This window comes from Pezoporus flaviventris, unplaced genomic scaffold (assembly GCF_033815535.1).
Source record: "Pezoporus flaviventris isolate CSIRO_AGI_PZ_B2104156 unplaced genomic scaffold, CSIRO_AGI_Pfla_v1 ptg000191l, whole genome shotgun sequence".
Classification (NCBI taxonomy): domain Eukaryota; kingdom Metazoa; phylum Chordata; class Aves; order Psittaciformes; family Psittacidae; genus Pezoporus; species Pezoporus flaviventris.
This window is the reverse complement of record NW_026892739.1, coordinates 935,805-951,270: the sequence shown is the minus strand read 5'-3', so window position 1 is coordinate 951,270 and position 15,466 is coordinate 935,805. Positions and strand designations below refer to the sequence as shown.

Below are 15,466 nucleotides of genomic sequence, written 5' to 3'. Positions count from 1 at the left end.
AAGAATCCAGAGAGATGAGAAAAAGAGAGAAAAGGAACGTGCTGCAGGGCCCCCCTGTGCGTGTTATGTATGGCAAACCCCAAACATCAGCTCGATCTTTTGGGGTGACAGACAAGTGACTCCCACTCCTTTATTTTGACTTGTTGACACAAGGAAGGGGTGGCTTTTTTTTTCCTCCGTGCTTGCTTATCCCTCTTTGCTAGGCAAAGGAATTGCCTGGCACAGAAGGGAAACGATGTTTTCTTTCCCCTGGTGCTATTGCCTGTTCAGATGGTACCCACTGGGGTGGATGTATCTGGCCTCCTCTGTACCTGGGATGTGCTGGGATTCCAGCATCCCTCTACCTTGGGAGAATCGCAGTCTTTATAAGCTCCCCAGTGCTTGCTGTTGCTTCTAAAAAGCTGGTGGCACTGTCTGGCTTCAAGTGGCTTTTACATAATACAGACTGTCAGGCTAGATGATCATCACGGTCCCCTCTGGCCCTCAAATCTGTGAATCTAAAAATGAGAGGGCACCAGCACCTACCTCCTTGCTTCTGGCTGATTGAATCCGGGGCATCACGTGTTCTCTTTATCCTCTCCTTTTCTCTCTCCCCTCCCTGCATCATCTTTAACTGAAGGTGCATTCTCCTTCCCCTGGTGCCCGGGGCTGGCAAATAACGTCGGAAGGAGCAGACCTCTCCAGCCCCGCACTGGGATATTCTCCTCCCCAGTCGCAGTGATTCACTGGTGGGATCAGGGGTGCTCGAGCTTGGAGATGGCTGGAAAACAGTGCTGAGCTCTCCCGGTTGCTTTAAAAAAAGCAACTGAAGTTCTCCTGGCTCCAGAGTGAGCTCTTTTGGGAGCCGCCGGAAGGGACCTGACCAGGCACGCTCCCCCACACGCACACTCGTGTGCTGCACGCGTGTTCTCACGCGCAGGCACGTACGTGTGCGAGCACACACACCTGGGGGAAGAGCTTCAACGGCTCTGGCTGTTAACGGCCCTCCCAGTGCTACAACTCCCCGGGATTAATGTGATGAATTTTAAAGTCTAGAGGTGTCGACTAGAGAATCCGTCCTTTGAATCTCAAATGTTCCAGAGTCTGAGCTATCACACACAGTATCACAGTATGTTAGAGATTGGAAGGGACCTCGAAAGATCATCTAGTCCAATCCCCCTGCCAGAGCAGGAACACCTAGATAATGTTACACAGGAATGCGTCCAGGCGGGTTTTGAATGTCTCCAGGGAAGGAGACTCCACAACCTCCCTGGGCAGCCTGTTCCAGTGTTCCGTCACCCTCACTGAGAAGAAGTTTCTTCTCAAGTTTAAGTGGAACCTCTTGTGTTCCAGTTTGTACCCATTACCCCTTGTCCTATCATTGTTTGCCACTGAGTAGAGCCTGGCTCCGTCCTCGTGACACTCCCCCTTTATATATTTATAGACACTGATAAGGTCACCCCTCAGTCTCCTCTTCTCCAAACTATAGAGACCCAGCTCCCTCAGCCTTTCCTCATAAGGGAGATGCTCCACTCCCTTAATCATCTTCGTTGCCCTGCGCTGGACTCTCTCCAGCAGCTCCCTGTCCTTCTTGAACTGAGGGGCCCAGAACTGGACACAATACTCCAGATGCGGTCTCACCAGGGCAGAGTAGAGGGGAAGGAGGACCTCTCTCGACCTACTAACCACCGCCCTTCTAATACACCCCAGGATGCCATTGGCCTTCTTAGCCACAAGGGCACAGTGTTGGCTCATGGTCATCCTGTCGTCCACTAGGACCCCCAGGTCCCTCTCCCCTACACTGCTCTCTAACAGGTCGTTCCCCAACCTATACTGGAACCTGGGGTTGTTCCTGCCCAGATGCAGGACTCTACACTTTCCCTTGTTATATTTCATCAAGTTACTCCCTGCCCAACTCTCCAGCCTATCCAGGTCTCGCTGGATGGCAGCACAGCCTTCTGGCGTATCAGCCACTCCTCCCAGCTTAGTGTCATCAGCAAACTTGCTGATAATACACTCAATTCCCTCATCTAAATCATTGATGAATATATTAAATAATACCGGTCCCAGTACTGACCCTTGAGGCACTCCACTAGTTACAGGCCTCCAACTAGACTCAGCCCCATAGACTACAACTCTCTGGCTTCTCTCCTTCAGCCAGTTCGCAGTCCACCTCACTACCTGATCATCCAGTCCACACTTCCTCATTTTAGCCGTGAGGATGCTGTGGGAGACTGTGTCAAATGCTTTGCTGAAGTCAAGGTAGACCACATCCACCGCTCTGCCATCATCCATCCACCGTGTTATTTCCTCATAAAAGGCTAAGAGATTGGTCAAACATGATTTCCCCCTGGTGAAGCCATGTTGACTGCCCCTCATAACCTTCTTATCCTTGATATGCCTTAAGATGGTACCAAGGATAAGGTGTTCCATCACTTTCCCAGGGATGGAGGTGAGGCTGACCGGTCTATAGTTACCCGGGTCCTCCTTCTTGCCCTTTTTGAAGACTGGAGTGACATTTGCTTTCCTCCAGTCCTCAGGCACCTCTCCCGTTTCCCAAGACTTGGTAAAGATGATGGAGAGTGGTCTAGCAATGACTTCCGCCAGTTCCCTCAGCACCCGCGGGTGCATCCCATCTGGACCCATGGATTTATGGATGTCCAGATTGCTCAACTGGTCTCTAACCCATTCCTCATCGACTAAGGCAAACCGCTCCGTCGACCTGACTTCATCTAAGGTCTCAGGGGTACAGGGCTCTTCAGGACTGCCCGCAGCAGAGTAGACAGAGACAAAGAAGGCATTCAGTAACTCTGCCATCTCTTTATCTTCTGTCACCAGGGCACCCATCCCGTTCATCAGTGGGCCTACATTGCCTCTGGTGGTGCTGTATCTTCTGATACTCGCCTCTCCTCCCTCATAAGTAGCAGTCTCCTTTTGAGTTGTCAGAAAAGGTAATCCAAACGTCATTTCATAAGGAGATATCCCTAAAGCCCATCTGTGTTGTGTTCGAACTCGTAAAAATGCTAAAGGCAAACACTTTACCCAGGACATTTGGGTCTCAATCATTAGTTTAGTTAACGTTTGTTTCAAGGTTTGATTAATTTTTCCACTCCTCCCGAGCTTTGAGGATGCCGTGGGGCGTCCAATTCCCATTTTATCCCCAAGGCTGGGGTTACTTGGTGTTCAAATTTTGATGTAAAATGTGTTCCCCTATCTGAGTCAATTCTGCTAGTCATCCCATATGTAGGGATAATTAGTTCCAGAAGAGTTTTGGATACTGTATTTGCTGTAGCCCTGACAACGGGAATTGCTTCCACCCAATGAGTTAAGTGATCTACTATTTCTAATAGGAACTTCCACCTCTGCACAGGAGGGAGTTCAGTGAAATCTATTTGGATGCTTTCAAATAGCCGCATCACCACTTCGCGTCCCCTGGAGGTAGTTTTTCTCGTAAGCTTTTTATTCACTCTTTGGCAAGTCATGCATTTATCAGTCTTTTGTTTCGCTAACCCAAAAATCCCGATGCATCCATACTCCCTTAAAAAGTGGCCACACAGGGCCTGTGTGCCCCAGTGAGTCTTTTGATGTATGCTTCCAAATATCTGTCTGGTCAAGGGTTTATTAAGGAGTTGCCTCCCATCAGGGAGTTTCCATTTCCCATGTAGATCCTGTTCTCCCCCTATTTTACTCAACTCTTTCTCTTCTGACTCACTGAATTTTGGAATCTCCAGTTCCTCTTTCTCAGGTAACAGAACCAACATGACTCTCTCCATTCCGTTTACTGCTGCATCTCTAGCTTCTTGGTCTGCCGAATTATTTCCAGATCCAGGTTACCCGGTCCGTGTCTCATTCACACATGTTTAGTGGGGCCACTAAATCCTATTATCTCACCACAGACTTACAACACATTGTTCTTTAAAACTCAAGATACTTTGGAAGACTAGTGTGAAACAATTAACTCATGTTTAGTGGGGCCACTACATTCCACGGACTTACAACATAAACATTGTTCTCTTTCTACAACCTAAGTTAAGATAAAAAGTACTTTATGTTTTCCAGGCACCAGCTTTTCTTATATCAAGCCCCCCCTCTCCCCCCACGTCTTTTACAAATTCTTTTGCTATGTGACTCCGTTTTGCTCAAGCGTTGTGGCCCTTTTTAACTTGTTGTCTAATCTTGTGTCTTTAGCGAGCTTTGTGTCTGTTACTGTAAACTGGTACAGTTATACCCACATAACCACACCTATGATTTGCGAAAGCCAATAGAGCTACGTGTTTATCACGTTTGCGTGCACACACACAGAGGCTCAGACACACGCATGCGTGCGTCCATCAACTCACAGGACACGGGCAGAACGAACAGCCCAACAGTTTTATTGGTGACTTCGAAGAACTTCTATCCTGCTCCATGAATAAGGAGCATCACGCTGGGGCTCAGGGCGCTTGTGGGGCAAGCAAAAGCCATTTTTCCTCTGCTGACACATGGGCACCAGAAACCCCTGACCAGCTTCTGGGATATCTGAAGTGACAGCAAGGACATAACAGCAATGTCACAAAAGCCATTGGGGAGGGAGTTGGAACTGAGTGAGCATTAAGCTCCCTCCCAACCCAAACCACTCAGCAAGTTTATGCTTCTATGAACATCAAGGAAATAAGAGCTGGGAAATAATAGCTGAGAAAATAACAGAAAGGAAATAGCATCTAAGGATATAGCCAAGGAAGCAACATCAAGGAAACCCTCAGCAGTTCTAACACGGAACAAGAGCTGAACTCGGCACCAGCATTACCTTATGTCAGAGACCACCTCTTCCAAATCTGACTCCTTGTCCCTGTCTGTGTCCTTGCTCCTGCTCCAGCACTTGGGCCGCAGCTTCTGAAAGCACCTGGAAACAGGCAGGAGCAGGAGGATGAGAAGCAAAGGATGAACTCCTCCAGTGCTGGAGGAGTTGGGGCGCTCTGGGCAGGGCTGGGTGCTGCTGGAGCAGAGCCTGTTGGGGCGGGGCAGGGCAGGGCAGGAGTTACCGCTTCAGGCTCCATCTGCTGCTGCCTTGGGAATCCTCAGCACGTTTCTTGGCACAGAGCTGGTGATAGAGAGACAGAGACTCGGAACATGGAGGTTTCCACAGAGAATTCTGCAGCACGGGGGAGATGGAAGGCTCTTCCTCCAGCCCAGTGCCGTCTACACACGTGCAAGGCTGTGCCAGCAGCCACACCTTTAAGAGCCCCCCCTGCCTCCCTGCCCAGCTCCCTGCTGCTCCCTGCCTCTGGAATGACCCAGAGTTCTCCTCAGCGTTGTTAATTTCTGCCTTTCTCCTCTGCACAGAGCTCTGCAGGCTCCCCGCCCCACCCATTCAACCACCGCCTGCAACACGCACCATGCCTTCTAAAGACATGAAAGCTCATTTCGCTATTTGGAGAAGGCTCCCAAAGGGAGGTTCAAACTCCGCAGCAACGATTGGGCCCCTGCCCTGTGCCCGGGCACGGCCCCGACACGCTGGAGCCGCAGCACCATGCAGAAAGGCTGGGTATGGGCTCAGGGCAGGGAGCAGGGGCATTGCTGCACGGCTGGAAGCAACGGGTGCTGCAACAGAGCAAGGCCAGGCCAGGAGCTGGGGAGGGGATGCTTGGGGCGAGGGACTGCAGGCTAGAGCCTGGTAGGGGCTGATGGCAGAGGCTGTGATGAGAGGGAGCTGCAGCCCGCCTCAAGGAAGGAGATGCTGGGAACATGCACAGCAGAGCTGGGGACAGACCCTGGCAGGAGCCAGGAGAAGCTGCTCCCAGCAACTATGAACACCTCCAAGCTCCAGGGTGGGGTAGCACAATGAGCTCCAAGTCTGGGAAGACATCTCTTGTGCACGCCAGCACATCCACAGGCATCCTCAGCAGCTCCCGGGCCCCATGAGCACTGTGGGAGCACAACCCCCCCGTGGCCTCTGTGCTCTTCAGCCCCAGGGTTTGGCTGGCAGCGCTCTGCCAATCGAGTCCTTGGCTCACCTTGAAACAGCACTGCACCAGGAGAGCAACGGACGTGAGGGTCTGTAACAGCGAGAGCGACAGCACCAGCGGCAGCCAGCGGTCAAAGGTGTGATTGGCCATCTCCTGGGAGAAAAGGAGAGTGCATCAGGGAGGAGAGGAGCGGGGAGGGAAGGGAGGCTCCCTCCATACCCCACTGCCCAGACACACACATGCAGCCGTGCCCCATTCTCTCCTACCGTCTCTGCAGATTCACTGCCCATCTCCCCCGCCTGGACTTGGGCATGGGGACGAGAGGTGCCGGCATCCTCCTCCTGCACACACTGCTCAAGGAGGTCAGAGGGCTCCGGGTCACGCTGCCTCTCACTCAGCAGCCTCAGGAGCAGCCCCGTCCTCGAGACCATCTTGGTGCAGGCCTGCTGGAGCTGGGGCAAGCCACAGTCCTCACGCAGGGCTCGAGCCATCTGTGCCATGAACCTGCGCAGGGCTCCATCTGGCACCAGAGAGTGTAGGTGGCGGCTGAGCAGGGTGTCAAAGGGGGGTCCTCGCGTGGCCGCGCCGCCCGGAGCGCTGGAGCTGCCCTGTGCTGTTGGGCTCGGGGGTTCCTGCTCCTTGTGCTGCCCGTGTGTGGTGGTGCTTGCAGGGGTGGTGGGTGGTCTCCCGCCTAGAGAGGAAGGCTCTGCTGCAGCCATGTCCTCTGGTGTGCTGCTGGCAACAGGGGGGCCATTTTTAGCCTGCAGAGCGTAGAAGAAATGCTGCATAGTGCTCAGTCTCTGCTCTGCTCCACCCTCTGCTGCTGCGGGCTCTTCTTCTGCACCCTCGCTGCCCACTGTCCCATTGCTATCCTGCTGCTTCTTCTCCTCATCTGTTCCAGCAGCATCCTGTGTTGGGGATGGTGCTTCCTCCTCATCTTCTGCGCTATCCTCATTCTCCATCCTAACAGGCGTGTTGGTCTGCCCCATGGCATTGAAATGATCCTGACTCTCGCCAGACCAGTCGAGATTTGGGTCCTCTGTTGGGTATTGTGCAGGGGGCTGTGCTTCAGGAGGGCTGGGTGTTCTCTGGTGGCTGGAGACTGGGAGGATGTCGCTGAGGTTCACACTCTGCACTGCTTCCCATAAGATGGACTCTGCGCGGGTCAAGCCTAAGCCAGGCTCCTGTTGCTGCCAGTTTATGGCTCTTCCTCCCTCCCCTACTGCCACCTCGTGCCCCTTGTCCCTCTGCGCTGGCCAGGCTGTGCTGGGGCTTTTCACAGTCAGGATGCTCGTGGCCTTGTGCAGCTTGTTCTTTAGCTGTGCCACGAGCCCCTCTGCTAGGAAATAGAGCCTCCTGGTGTCAATAGAGCTGCTCCAGCCCCTGTGCTGAATGCTCTGCAGCATCAGCGTCAGCTCCTTGGCGGTGTTGCCCTCCTGCCTCGAGAGCTGCTGAGGGGAAGTTGCTGACGCATCGGGGCTGCTCAGGCTCCAGGCAGCTGTGAGCGTGACGGTTCTCTGCCCCCTGAGTGAAGGCTCCTTAGGCTGGAGATTCAACACGGACCTGCTGTTCCCTTTCTTGGGGGCCACCGGTCCCATTAGGAGCCCTGGTGTCTCTGCCAGGGGAGCTGTAACACACCAAGAGCACTTCAGTGACAAGAAGCTTTCTGCCAGACACAGGCTCAGAAGGTTCACTATAGCTGGGGGACATGGGCAGGGCTGTGGGCCAGTTACCGCAGCGGGGAACAGTGCTGTTGCACACGCTCATGCAGTCGAAGCTGAGGATCCTGCATGGGGTCTCAGTGCTGTGCTTGTGCTGGCAGAGGCAGCAGGCCGTGTCGATGGACAGCTTGCTAAAGAACAGAGGTAGTGCACAAACATTCAGCATCGCAACCCAGGCAGCGACTCCAACCCAGGTGGCGCACAGAAACGCCTCAGGGGTCTGCTTCAGTGTCTGCTGCAGCTCTGGGAAACTTCCCCTCGCTCCCTGTGTCCCAATGGATACTTTTGTGCTGCTGGGTTTGTTCCCCACACAGACCCTTTGTCCCAGCAGCTGGGATCTGCTGGAGGTGGGAGCCAGCCCCCCCACACTCACAGTGTTTCTAAGCGGGATGTTCTCAGGAGCAGCATGAGCAGCGTCTGCCGAGTCACTCGTGTGGCACCCAGGTCCCTGCAAGGGTTTCAAGAAACACATTACATTTGAGGTGGCGGCACCACCCTCTGCTCCGGGAACAAGCCCAGTCCCTGCGGCTTGCTGTCCTGGCCGCAGGGGGGGATCTGCTGCTACCTAATCCAGGAGAAAAGACGGAAAACCGTCTCTCCTTCCTGCTGTGCCCTGCTCCCACCCATGGGTCTGAACCAGAAGGGATCCTGCAGATCCCATGGGAGATGGAAGCAGACAAGTTTGAGTCCCTGTCCCAGCTCCGTGCTGGCTTTGCAGATGGGACACACCAGGACTGCTCAGCCTTTGCCTGGCTCTGCCGCTGCCTCCAGCAGGAGAAGGGTGGGAGAAGGGTGAGATTTGCTGCTGGATCTCTGCTTTCCTGGCCACGGGGCACCCAGAGACACAAAGAAAAATCCACGGTAAGCCGTTAACAAGGAGTCTGTACTTACAGGTGAGTGACTGAAGGCAGCTTGAAGAACCACGTGTCCTCGATAACAGACAGGGGGTTATGGCGCAGTACTCTGAAATGAACCAACACCCCATGTGAGCGGGGGGTGCAGGATGAGAGTGGTGGCAGGGCCTCAGTGCTGCGTGTGTGAGGAAGGGCCTGGGGTGAAGGTTCCGAGCCTGAGCTGAAGGTTACAAGCTGGGGTAGATGCTGATGGGCAGATTCACAACATACATCAGGTCCTGACTATCTCCAGCCCAGAGAGCCAAAGCCCAGAAGTGCTGCTTCTGGAAAACACAACATCTCTTTCTTTCCTCCTCAACTCACACCTTCTGGTGGCTTCCCTCCAACAGGACTTTCCCTATTTCTCACATTCCCACTGTCCCTGAGCGTTGTCTCTGGTCCTGCACCCAGCCAGGCAAAGGCGTGGCCTGACAGAGTTGTCATTCAGCATTGATGCTGCTGCCTACTGGGGTTAAGAGGTGAGCAGAACACAGTGACAAGTGTCACTGCTCTGAGCTACCCTTAGCCCTTGGAACACTCACAGCGTCTGGAGGAACTGCATCCCGTGCCATGCCCGGAAGGTGTCGCTCCGGATCTGGGTGATGAGATTTCCCTCCAGGCTTCTGGGGAAACAGGAGACCACAGAAATGAAGACCACAGGAAGCTGGAGAGAAGCAGCACTGATCTGTAGGAAACAGCCCCATCCAAGGTGGAACTGGGGGGAAACTGCCATTTTCTCTCCTGCTGTTTGTTAACCTGTCCAGGAGAGGAGATGAAGTGCATGCGTGCTGCATCTCTGCCTGCGCCAGGACACAGCTTCTATTCCTGCTGTGTTTGCAGAAGCCATGGCCCCATCCTGGCGTGGCCACCAGCCACTCCCTGAGCTCCTGAGCTCGGCTGCTCCTTCAGCAGGAGAAACCGGAGGCCTTCTTCTAAAAATAACTGGAGCTTTTTCCAGCACCAGAAGGTTCTAAATGCAACCAGGCTTCACCAACCACACCAGGAAGGAACTCATATAACTCACATGGTCTCCAGGAAAGGAAGGTTCTCAAAAGCACGCGCCTCGATCAGCTGGATTTTGTTGTAAGATAAATCACTGTTAACAGGAGAACACAAAACGCTGGTGACATTTGCACTGTCCCGGTTCCTCTCAGGTGCTTTGACATTGGCGGCACAGACATGCCATAGCTCTCATTTCACGTGGGGTTTCTCTCCTGCACTGGCTTGCAGTGGTGTGTAACCGGAGGTCACGCTCCTGACGGGGGTGGCTGCAGCTCAGAGAGGTTCTCCCAGCTCTGATCCCACCAGGGGTATTTCAGGGCTGATTTTCCTCTCTGGTAACAGAGCAGGTCCTTTATGCATGCCCCAAGAGCACCTCTTGAGTGAGGCCTCAGGGACAGGCTGTAACGCCCTGTGTGACCAACATGGGGCTATTTCCCTTAGCTCCTAAACGTCACCTCCCTGCGCAGCCCTGCTCTGATGTGCGCAGGAGTCCTCTGGCCTGGCTCTAGAAACCAAAAGGTTCCTTGTCCCAGCCTGAACTCGCTGCCTGGGGGGCTTGTTCTGCAGCAAACAAGGAGAGAGGAACCTCTGTGGGGAGTGTTTCATGGCCTGCTCAGCCAGAGTCCCCAGCCCCATCGTGTGGGTGAATGGAAAGTGCCTGCTCCTCTCCACGGGCGATGAAGTGGCACCATGAGCTCTCTCCAAGGCAGCTCTGGGGCATCCGAGCTGAGAGGAGACGAATGCAGAAGGTTTGCCCTGGAGGAGGCGGCCTCATGTCGATCTGTGCAGGGAAAGGGCAGCAGCCACCTGCTCCTGCTCGGCCGTGGGGCAATGGGAGTGCAGCGCGTCCCTGGGGAGCCCGCCCCTGCACCAAGACCCTGCTCTGCTCTGGCTGCAGCCGGGATTCCCGCAGGAATAAAGCCCTTCCTTGGCGGGCTGCAGGGCAGCAGGGCCAGGGCAGGGGGGAGGCCGTGCCCACCACCATGGGCAGGGGGGTACTTACAGGTGCCTCAGCAGGAGCAGCCCCCCCAGCGAGCGCCTCTTCACCGCCCGCAGGTTGTTGTGCTGGAGGACTCTGCAAGAGACAAACGAACACGAACAGTGGCACCCGCGGCTCTCGGGTGCAATGGAGCTGTCAGGGGAGCAACCCTGCAGCAGTGTCACTGCGGCATCTCTCCGGGTCCCGCCACGACTCATCACGCTCATGGCAGGAGCAGGGGCTTGCTCCCAGCCTGCTGACCCTGACTGCAGCCCGAGCACGGGTTCCACAGGCCCAGGGATGGCCCCAGGGGGCAGGAGGTACACAGCCCAGGACCCTGCTCGCTACGGAACAGCTCTGGGGATTCACACAGCTCCTTGCTGAGCAGCTCGGCCTTGGCTGCACATGGCAAGCACTGGTGCGGTGCTCGGCACAGCCTCAGCTCGGCAGCTCGGCGGAGGGATGGGGATCCCGGAACCCCTGTGCCAAGTCCAATACCGGTGGATACTCACAGCTTCTCAGCCCACAGGTATCCCTTCCACGCCTGAGGGCGAATGAGGGCGAGCGCGTTCCCAGTGAAATCCCTGCGGAGAAGCCATTGGCAGCGTCACCCCCAGCACAAACCCTTCCCCTGCCCCAGGGCTGCGGGGTGGCCGTGAGGCCGGCCTGGAGCTGCCCCCTCGGCGCTGCCCATCAGCCCTCCACAGGCAGCGTGTCCCTGGAGCCGCTCTCGGGGTGTCCGGGGCAGCGCCCGGAGCTGCAGGGCACTCACAGCACGGAGAAGGGCCGTTGGGGGGTGGCCAGCGGCACGCGGGCCAGGGCAGCGCTGCTGCAGTCCAGGCGGCGCCCGCGGCAGCGGCAGGGCCCTGGGCAGGGCCCCAGGGGCCGGGCCAGGCCGGGGGCCAGGCCCAGCAGCAGCAGCAGCAGCAGCAGCGGTGCCATAGCAACACAGGGCCTGAGCGCCTTTGGTACCACACGAGGCTCAAGGCTGGGGATCCAAACCAGGAGCTCTCGTCTGCGACCAGCAGCGGATCTGGCGCTGTGCTGGCCCTGCTGGGCAGATACAGCCCGGGACACCTCACACCTCACAATGGGGCCTCGCCGCAGGAGTTGCATCGGCCGGGCCTGCGAGCGTGCGTCCCCACTGTGACATGGGACAATCCCCTGCCGTTGGAGCTGGTCGCTCTGCCCCACCTGGGGCGTGTTACAGACCAGCACATCTACGCGTGCAGCACGTGTGCGTTCAGTACGTGTTTGTGCAGTCTGTGCGCGTCTGCCACGCGTGTGTGCTGGGTGCTCTCTGAAGGCAAGGGAAATCGGCTCGTCCCAGAACGATGTGTCCTCACTGGAAAAGCTTGACTCGGATCTGGCATCACTGAAAGGACAGCAGGGACGTAACAGCAATGACATAACAGCCGTTGGGGAGGGGGTTGGAACTGCATGAACTGAAGGCGGGGCCTTCATCGCCTCCTTCGCACTTACGACCACCTTGTACAAGCCTGACACCTCACCAGCAGTGGACTGAGCCAGGGCCACCTCCCGCGGGGCAGGGATAGGAGCGGTGGGAAGCAGGCATGGGGCAGGGAGCAGGCAGAGACGCGGAGCTGTTGCCTGCTCTTGCCTGTACCTCATCCTCGTCCCTGTCTGTGTCCTTGCCTCTGCTGCACCAATTGGGCCGGACTCAGGGGCTAAGACTCAGAGGCTGAGACTCTGTGGCTGAAACGGTGGCTGAGACTCTGGGCCTCAGGCTTTGGAGCTGATACTCTCAGACTCTGGGGCTGAGACTGCTGCTGAAAGTCTATGGCTAACACTCTGGGATTCAGACTTTGGGGCTCAGACTGGGGCTGAGACTCTGTGACTCTGACTCTGGGTCTCAGACTTTGAATGTCAGACTCTGTGACAGAGACTGTAATATAGACTCTGTGGCTGAGACTGTAGCTGAGACTCTGGTGCTCAGGTTTTGGAGCTGAGACTCTCAGCCTCAGACCCTGTGGCTGAGACTGTTGCTGAGACCGTGGGGCTGGGTCTCTGGGGCTGAGACTGTGGGGATGAGACTCTGTGGCTGAGACTGTGGGGCTAAGACTGTGGGGCTGTGTGGGGGTTGGAATGTATCAAAACTGTTAGAGACCATGGGAAGGAGGAACTACAGCAGGCAATTAAGAGTGACCCGTCCCTGACTGGTACTTGGAAGTTGTTGGAACGGTCAAGGAACGAGAATGTTGGAACTGGAAAGAGGAGAATGCGCATGGTTTTGGAGGAGCAACCCCCATGCACCTCAGCTGAATAAAGAATACCTACTTTACAACTCTAAGGAGTTGGAGTCAATCCACGTATCACTTTCACCTGATGTAACCGCAAGGCAAACACAGATGTGCTCTGCTAATTGCTTGGAAGTATATAAATATTGTGTAACCTCTTCCCAGAGTCTCCCTGGTGATGCCTCCATGCATGACAGGCTGATAGTCCATAAACACTCAGGTAACGCCCCTGCCCTGCTTGCACCCATTACCCCCTTCTTTCCTCCCATGCCCACCACTTACTGAGGACTTCCAGCAGGATTTTCAGGCTCTCCCTGTCTCCCATGTTGACAGCTGCTTTGTAGATGCCACTGTCACTTTACTGGACACGCTCCTCCAGCAGGAGAGATCCATCGGATGGACGGAAAACAGCTCGTCCTGCGTAGGGTGCGTGGATGGCTGGGCTGTGGGATCCCTTGTAGTACTGCAGGATGGTGTGGGAGCTGGCACCACAGAGGTATTCCCACTGCACGGAGTAGACCTGCGTGATGTTACCCAGCCCAGGAAGCAGCACTGGGGATCCCACAGCAGCAACTTTACTCTTGAGGGTTCCAAGATTTCTGCAGCCTGTTGCAAAGGCACCGGCAGCCCTGGAGGGCAGGAGAAGAGATGAGCAGGGGAGATGGAGCAAGTTGGCATGGCTGGAGAGAGGCTTTTTTACCCAGATGCCAGGGGCACGCACATGGTACGTGGACTACTTACTTGGTCACAGCCTCTCACAAAGCCATCTCCCATCACGCCTCCAGGCAGGGAGACATTCCAGCTGGAGCAGATAGAGATGCCGAAACACAGCCCAGGATGCTTGGAGCTCTCTGCTTGCAGCGCTGCAAGCTTTTTCTACTCCACTTTTGTGTGTGTTTTAGGTGGAGTTCCCTCCCAGTCCATGGCAGGAAGAGATTTTCTAATTCTGACCCAGTTTCCATGGTTCATTCCCAATTCCCAGCCTTGTTTGGGGCTGAAGGTGTCCATCCACTCCCAGCAGAGCTGCCTCTCCCAAATCACAGGGTGATTTCTGGGCTTGTCGTGACTTGGGCTCTCAGAGGCACTTGGGGACTTCAGGAGGAGGGTAAGTCACAGTGTCACCCCCTTCGTTTTTTGCCACAACCCCCCCCCCCCCCCCCAAAAAAAAAAAAATCACAACAAAACAAACCCAGTGCTTTCTAGAAAAGCCAGGCAGAATCACAACCAAAGCCCTGGGTTGGGAAGTGGAGTCTTAAAAACATACATGTTTTAAAGGGTGAATGTAAAGGGTTTAAAGCAAGGAGCCAGCCCCAAGCAGAGGAGGCAGAAGAAAAGGTGTCTATGCACAGGCGGTGGTCCATCCAGCTACTTGCTAGCAGTGTTCCTGGTGCTCCTGGGGGCTGCTCTGTTGGAGTGCCAGGATTTCTCCTAAAGCTCCTCCTCTCCTGTGTAACTGCTCCACGGGAGCATCAGCTCCCAGGCTCCCAGAGACAGGGACCAGCATCAGCCTGTCCCAGCCCCAGCCCCGCAGCCAGGCTTCCCACCGGGACACAGGCTCCAGCAGCGCTGGGACGCTGGGCAGGTGGGACACGGCACCCTGGCTCCCCACACACCCCATTTGCTTGCCGGTGCCCTGGTTTCTGCCTCATCTGCAGTGGCCGCTCACGAGTGTTTGCTGCCCATGCGGACAGCCAGAGAGAGGCTTCTGTGCCCTGCCTGCTGCTCCCGGCAGCTCTGCAGGTGGGAAAGGAGCCAGTGAATCCAGCTCACCTGATGGCTTCCATCCCTCATCCCCACAGCATCGAGAGAGGGCTCCTGCCATGCCTGCCCGCCTCACCCGCTCCTCTACTCACCTGCTCCTCTGCCGGATCATTGCCAAGCACCAGCTTTCTGTCCTGGCACCTTAGGCTTAGGAGCAGGACCTGGATATCTGCACTCTGGGATCTCGTGGTTTGAGTGTAATTTGGGGCTTTTGCAGGTGGTTTGGGGGCATTTTTGGAAGGTTTGGGGCAGAGTTTGTACTCTTCATGCATAATTTGGGGTAATTCCAGCTGTCTGGAGGCATTTGGGGTGAATGTTGAGCTGCTGTGGGGACTTGTGGGGCATTTTAGGGTATATGGGGGCTGGTTTAGGACCATCAAAGCCATTTTGTGGGTCATTTGAGCTGATTTGGGACAATTTGTGTGGGTTGTTGTGGCGGTTTGGGGCATTTCAGGCTGGTTTGGGATATTTTGGGACACTTCTAGTTTTCTTTGGGACATACTGGACCTTTTGCAGGCAATCTGGGCAGGTTTAGGGGTGCTTGGGGTGGCCTTGGAACACTTTTCTCTGGTTTTAAGGCCATTTGGGGCAGTTTGGGTTGGTTTTTGCTATTTTGGGGCGATTCAAACTGGTTTTGGTTGAGTTTTTCCTTCCTTCCAATGGGGCCTAGAGCCCGAGCATAGGACACAGAATCCCAGAATGGGACGGACTGGAAGGGACCTTAAAGCTCATCAGTTTCACCCCTGTGCCACAGGCGGGGACACCTTCCACTAGAGCAGATTGCTCCAAGCATGTCCTACACGTGGTGACCTCAGGAACAGTATCACCAACACGGATATCCTCCCTTACTTACCCACCTAAAACTGCATCTGTGAAGAGTGTAAGAGTGGCTACCCGTGTTGTTGGCAGCACTGCAGAGCTCACTGTG

General features: G+C 55.4%; 2 protein-coding genes across 3 annotated transcripts in view; both read right to left on the bottom strand.

Annotated features, from left to right (window-relative positions):
* Positions 1–15,466, bottom strand: part of LOC133262180 (S-adenosyl-L-methionine-dependent tRNA 4-demethylwyosine synthase TYW1-like) — a 347,477-nt gene that overhangs the window by 139,818 nt on the left and 192,193 nt on the right. The window lies entirely within an intron of this gene.
* On the bottom strand, positions 8,844–11,695 carry LOC133262169 (leucine-rich repeat-containing protein 37B-like). 2 transcript variants are annotated; one of them, XM_061441115.1, is made up of 5 exons: positions 11,292–11,695; positions 11,032–11,103; positions 10,544–10,615; positions 9,563–9,634; positions 8,844–9,161 (listed from the first exon to the last, which is right to left on the bottom strand). In XM_061441115.1, the coding sequence occupies exons 1-5, from the start codon at positions 11,633–11,635 to the stop codon at positions 9,077–9,079; spliced, it is 645 nt and encodes a 214-aa protein (XP_061297099.1). In that variant the 5' UTR covers positions 11,636–11,695; the 3' UTR covers positions 8,844–9,076. The 2 variants fall into 2 exon arrangements, with proteins under 2 accessions (XP_061297099.1, XP_061297100.1); XM_061441116.1 differs by lacking the exon at positions 9,563–9,634.

What these genes read in the sequence shown, in the direction of transcription:
- LOC133262169 (XM_061441115.1), bottom strand. Translation starts at nt 11,635, where the DNA reads ATGCAACTCCTGCGGCGAGGCCCCATTGTGAGGTGTGAGGTGTCCCGG. An exon ending in CTGCTCCTGCTGAGGCACCT is followed by an intron (nt 9,635 to 10,543) that starts GTAAGTACCCCC and finishes TCCTGTTAACAG; the next exon opens with TGATTTATCTTACAACAAAA. An exon ending in CTTCCTTTCCTGGAGACCAT is followed by an intron (nt 9,162 to 9,562) that starts GTGAGTTATATG and finishes CTGTTTCCCCAG; the next exon opens with AAGCCTGGAGGGAAATCTCA.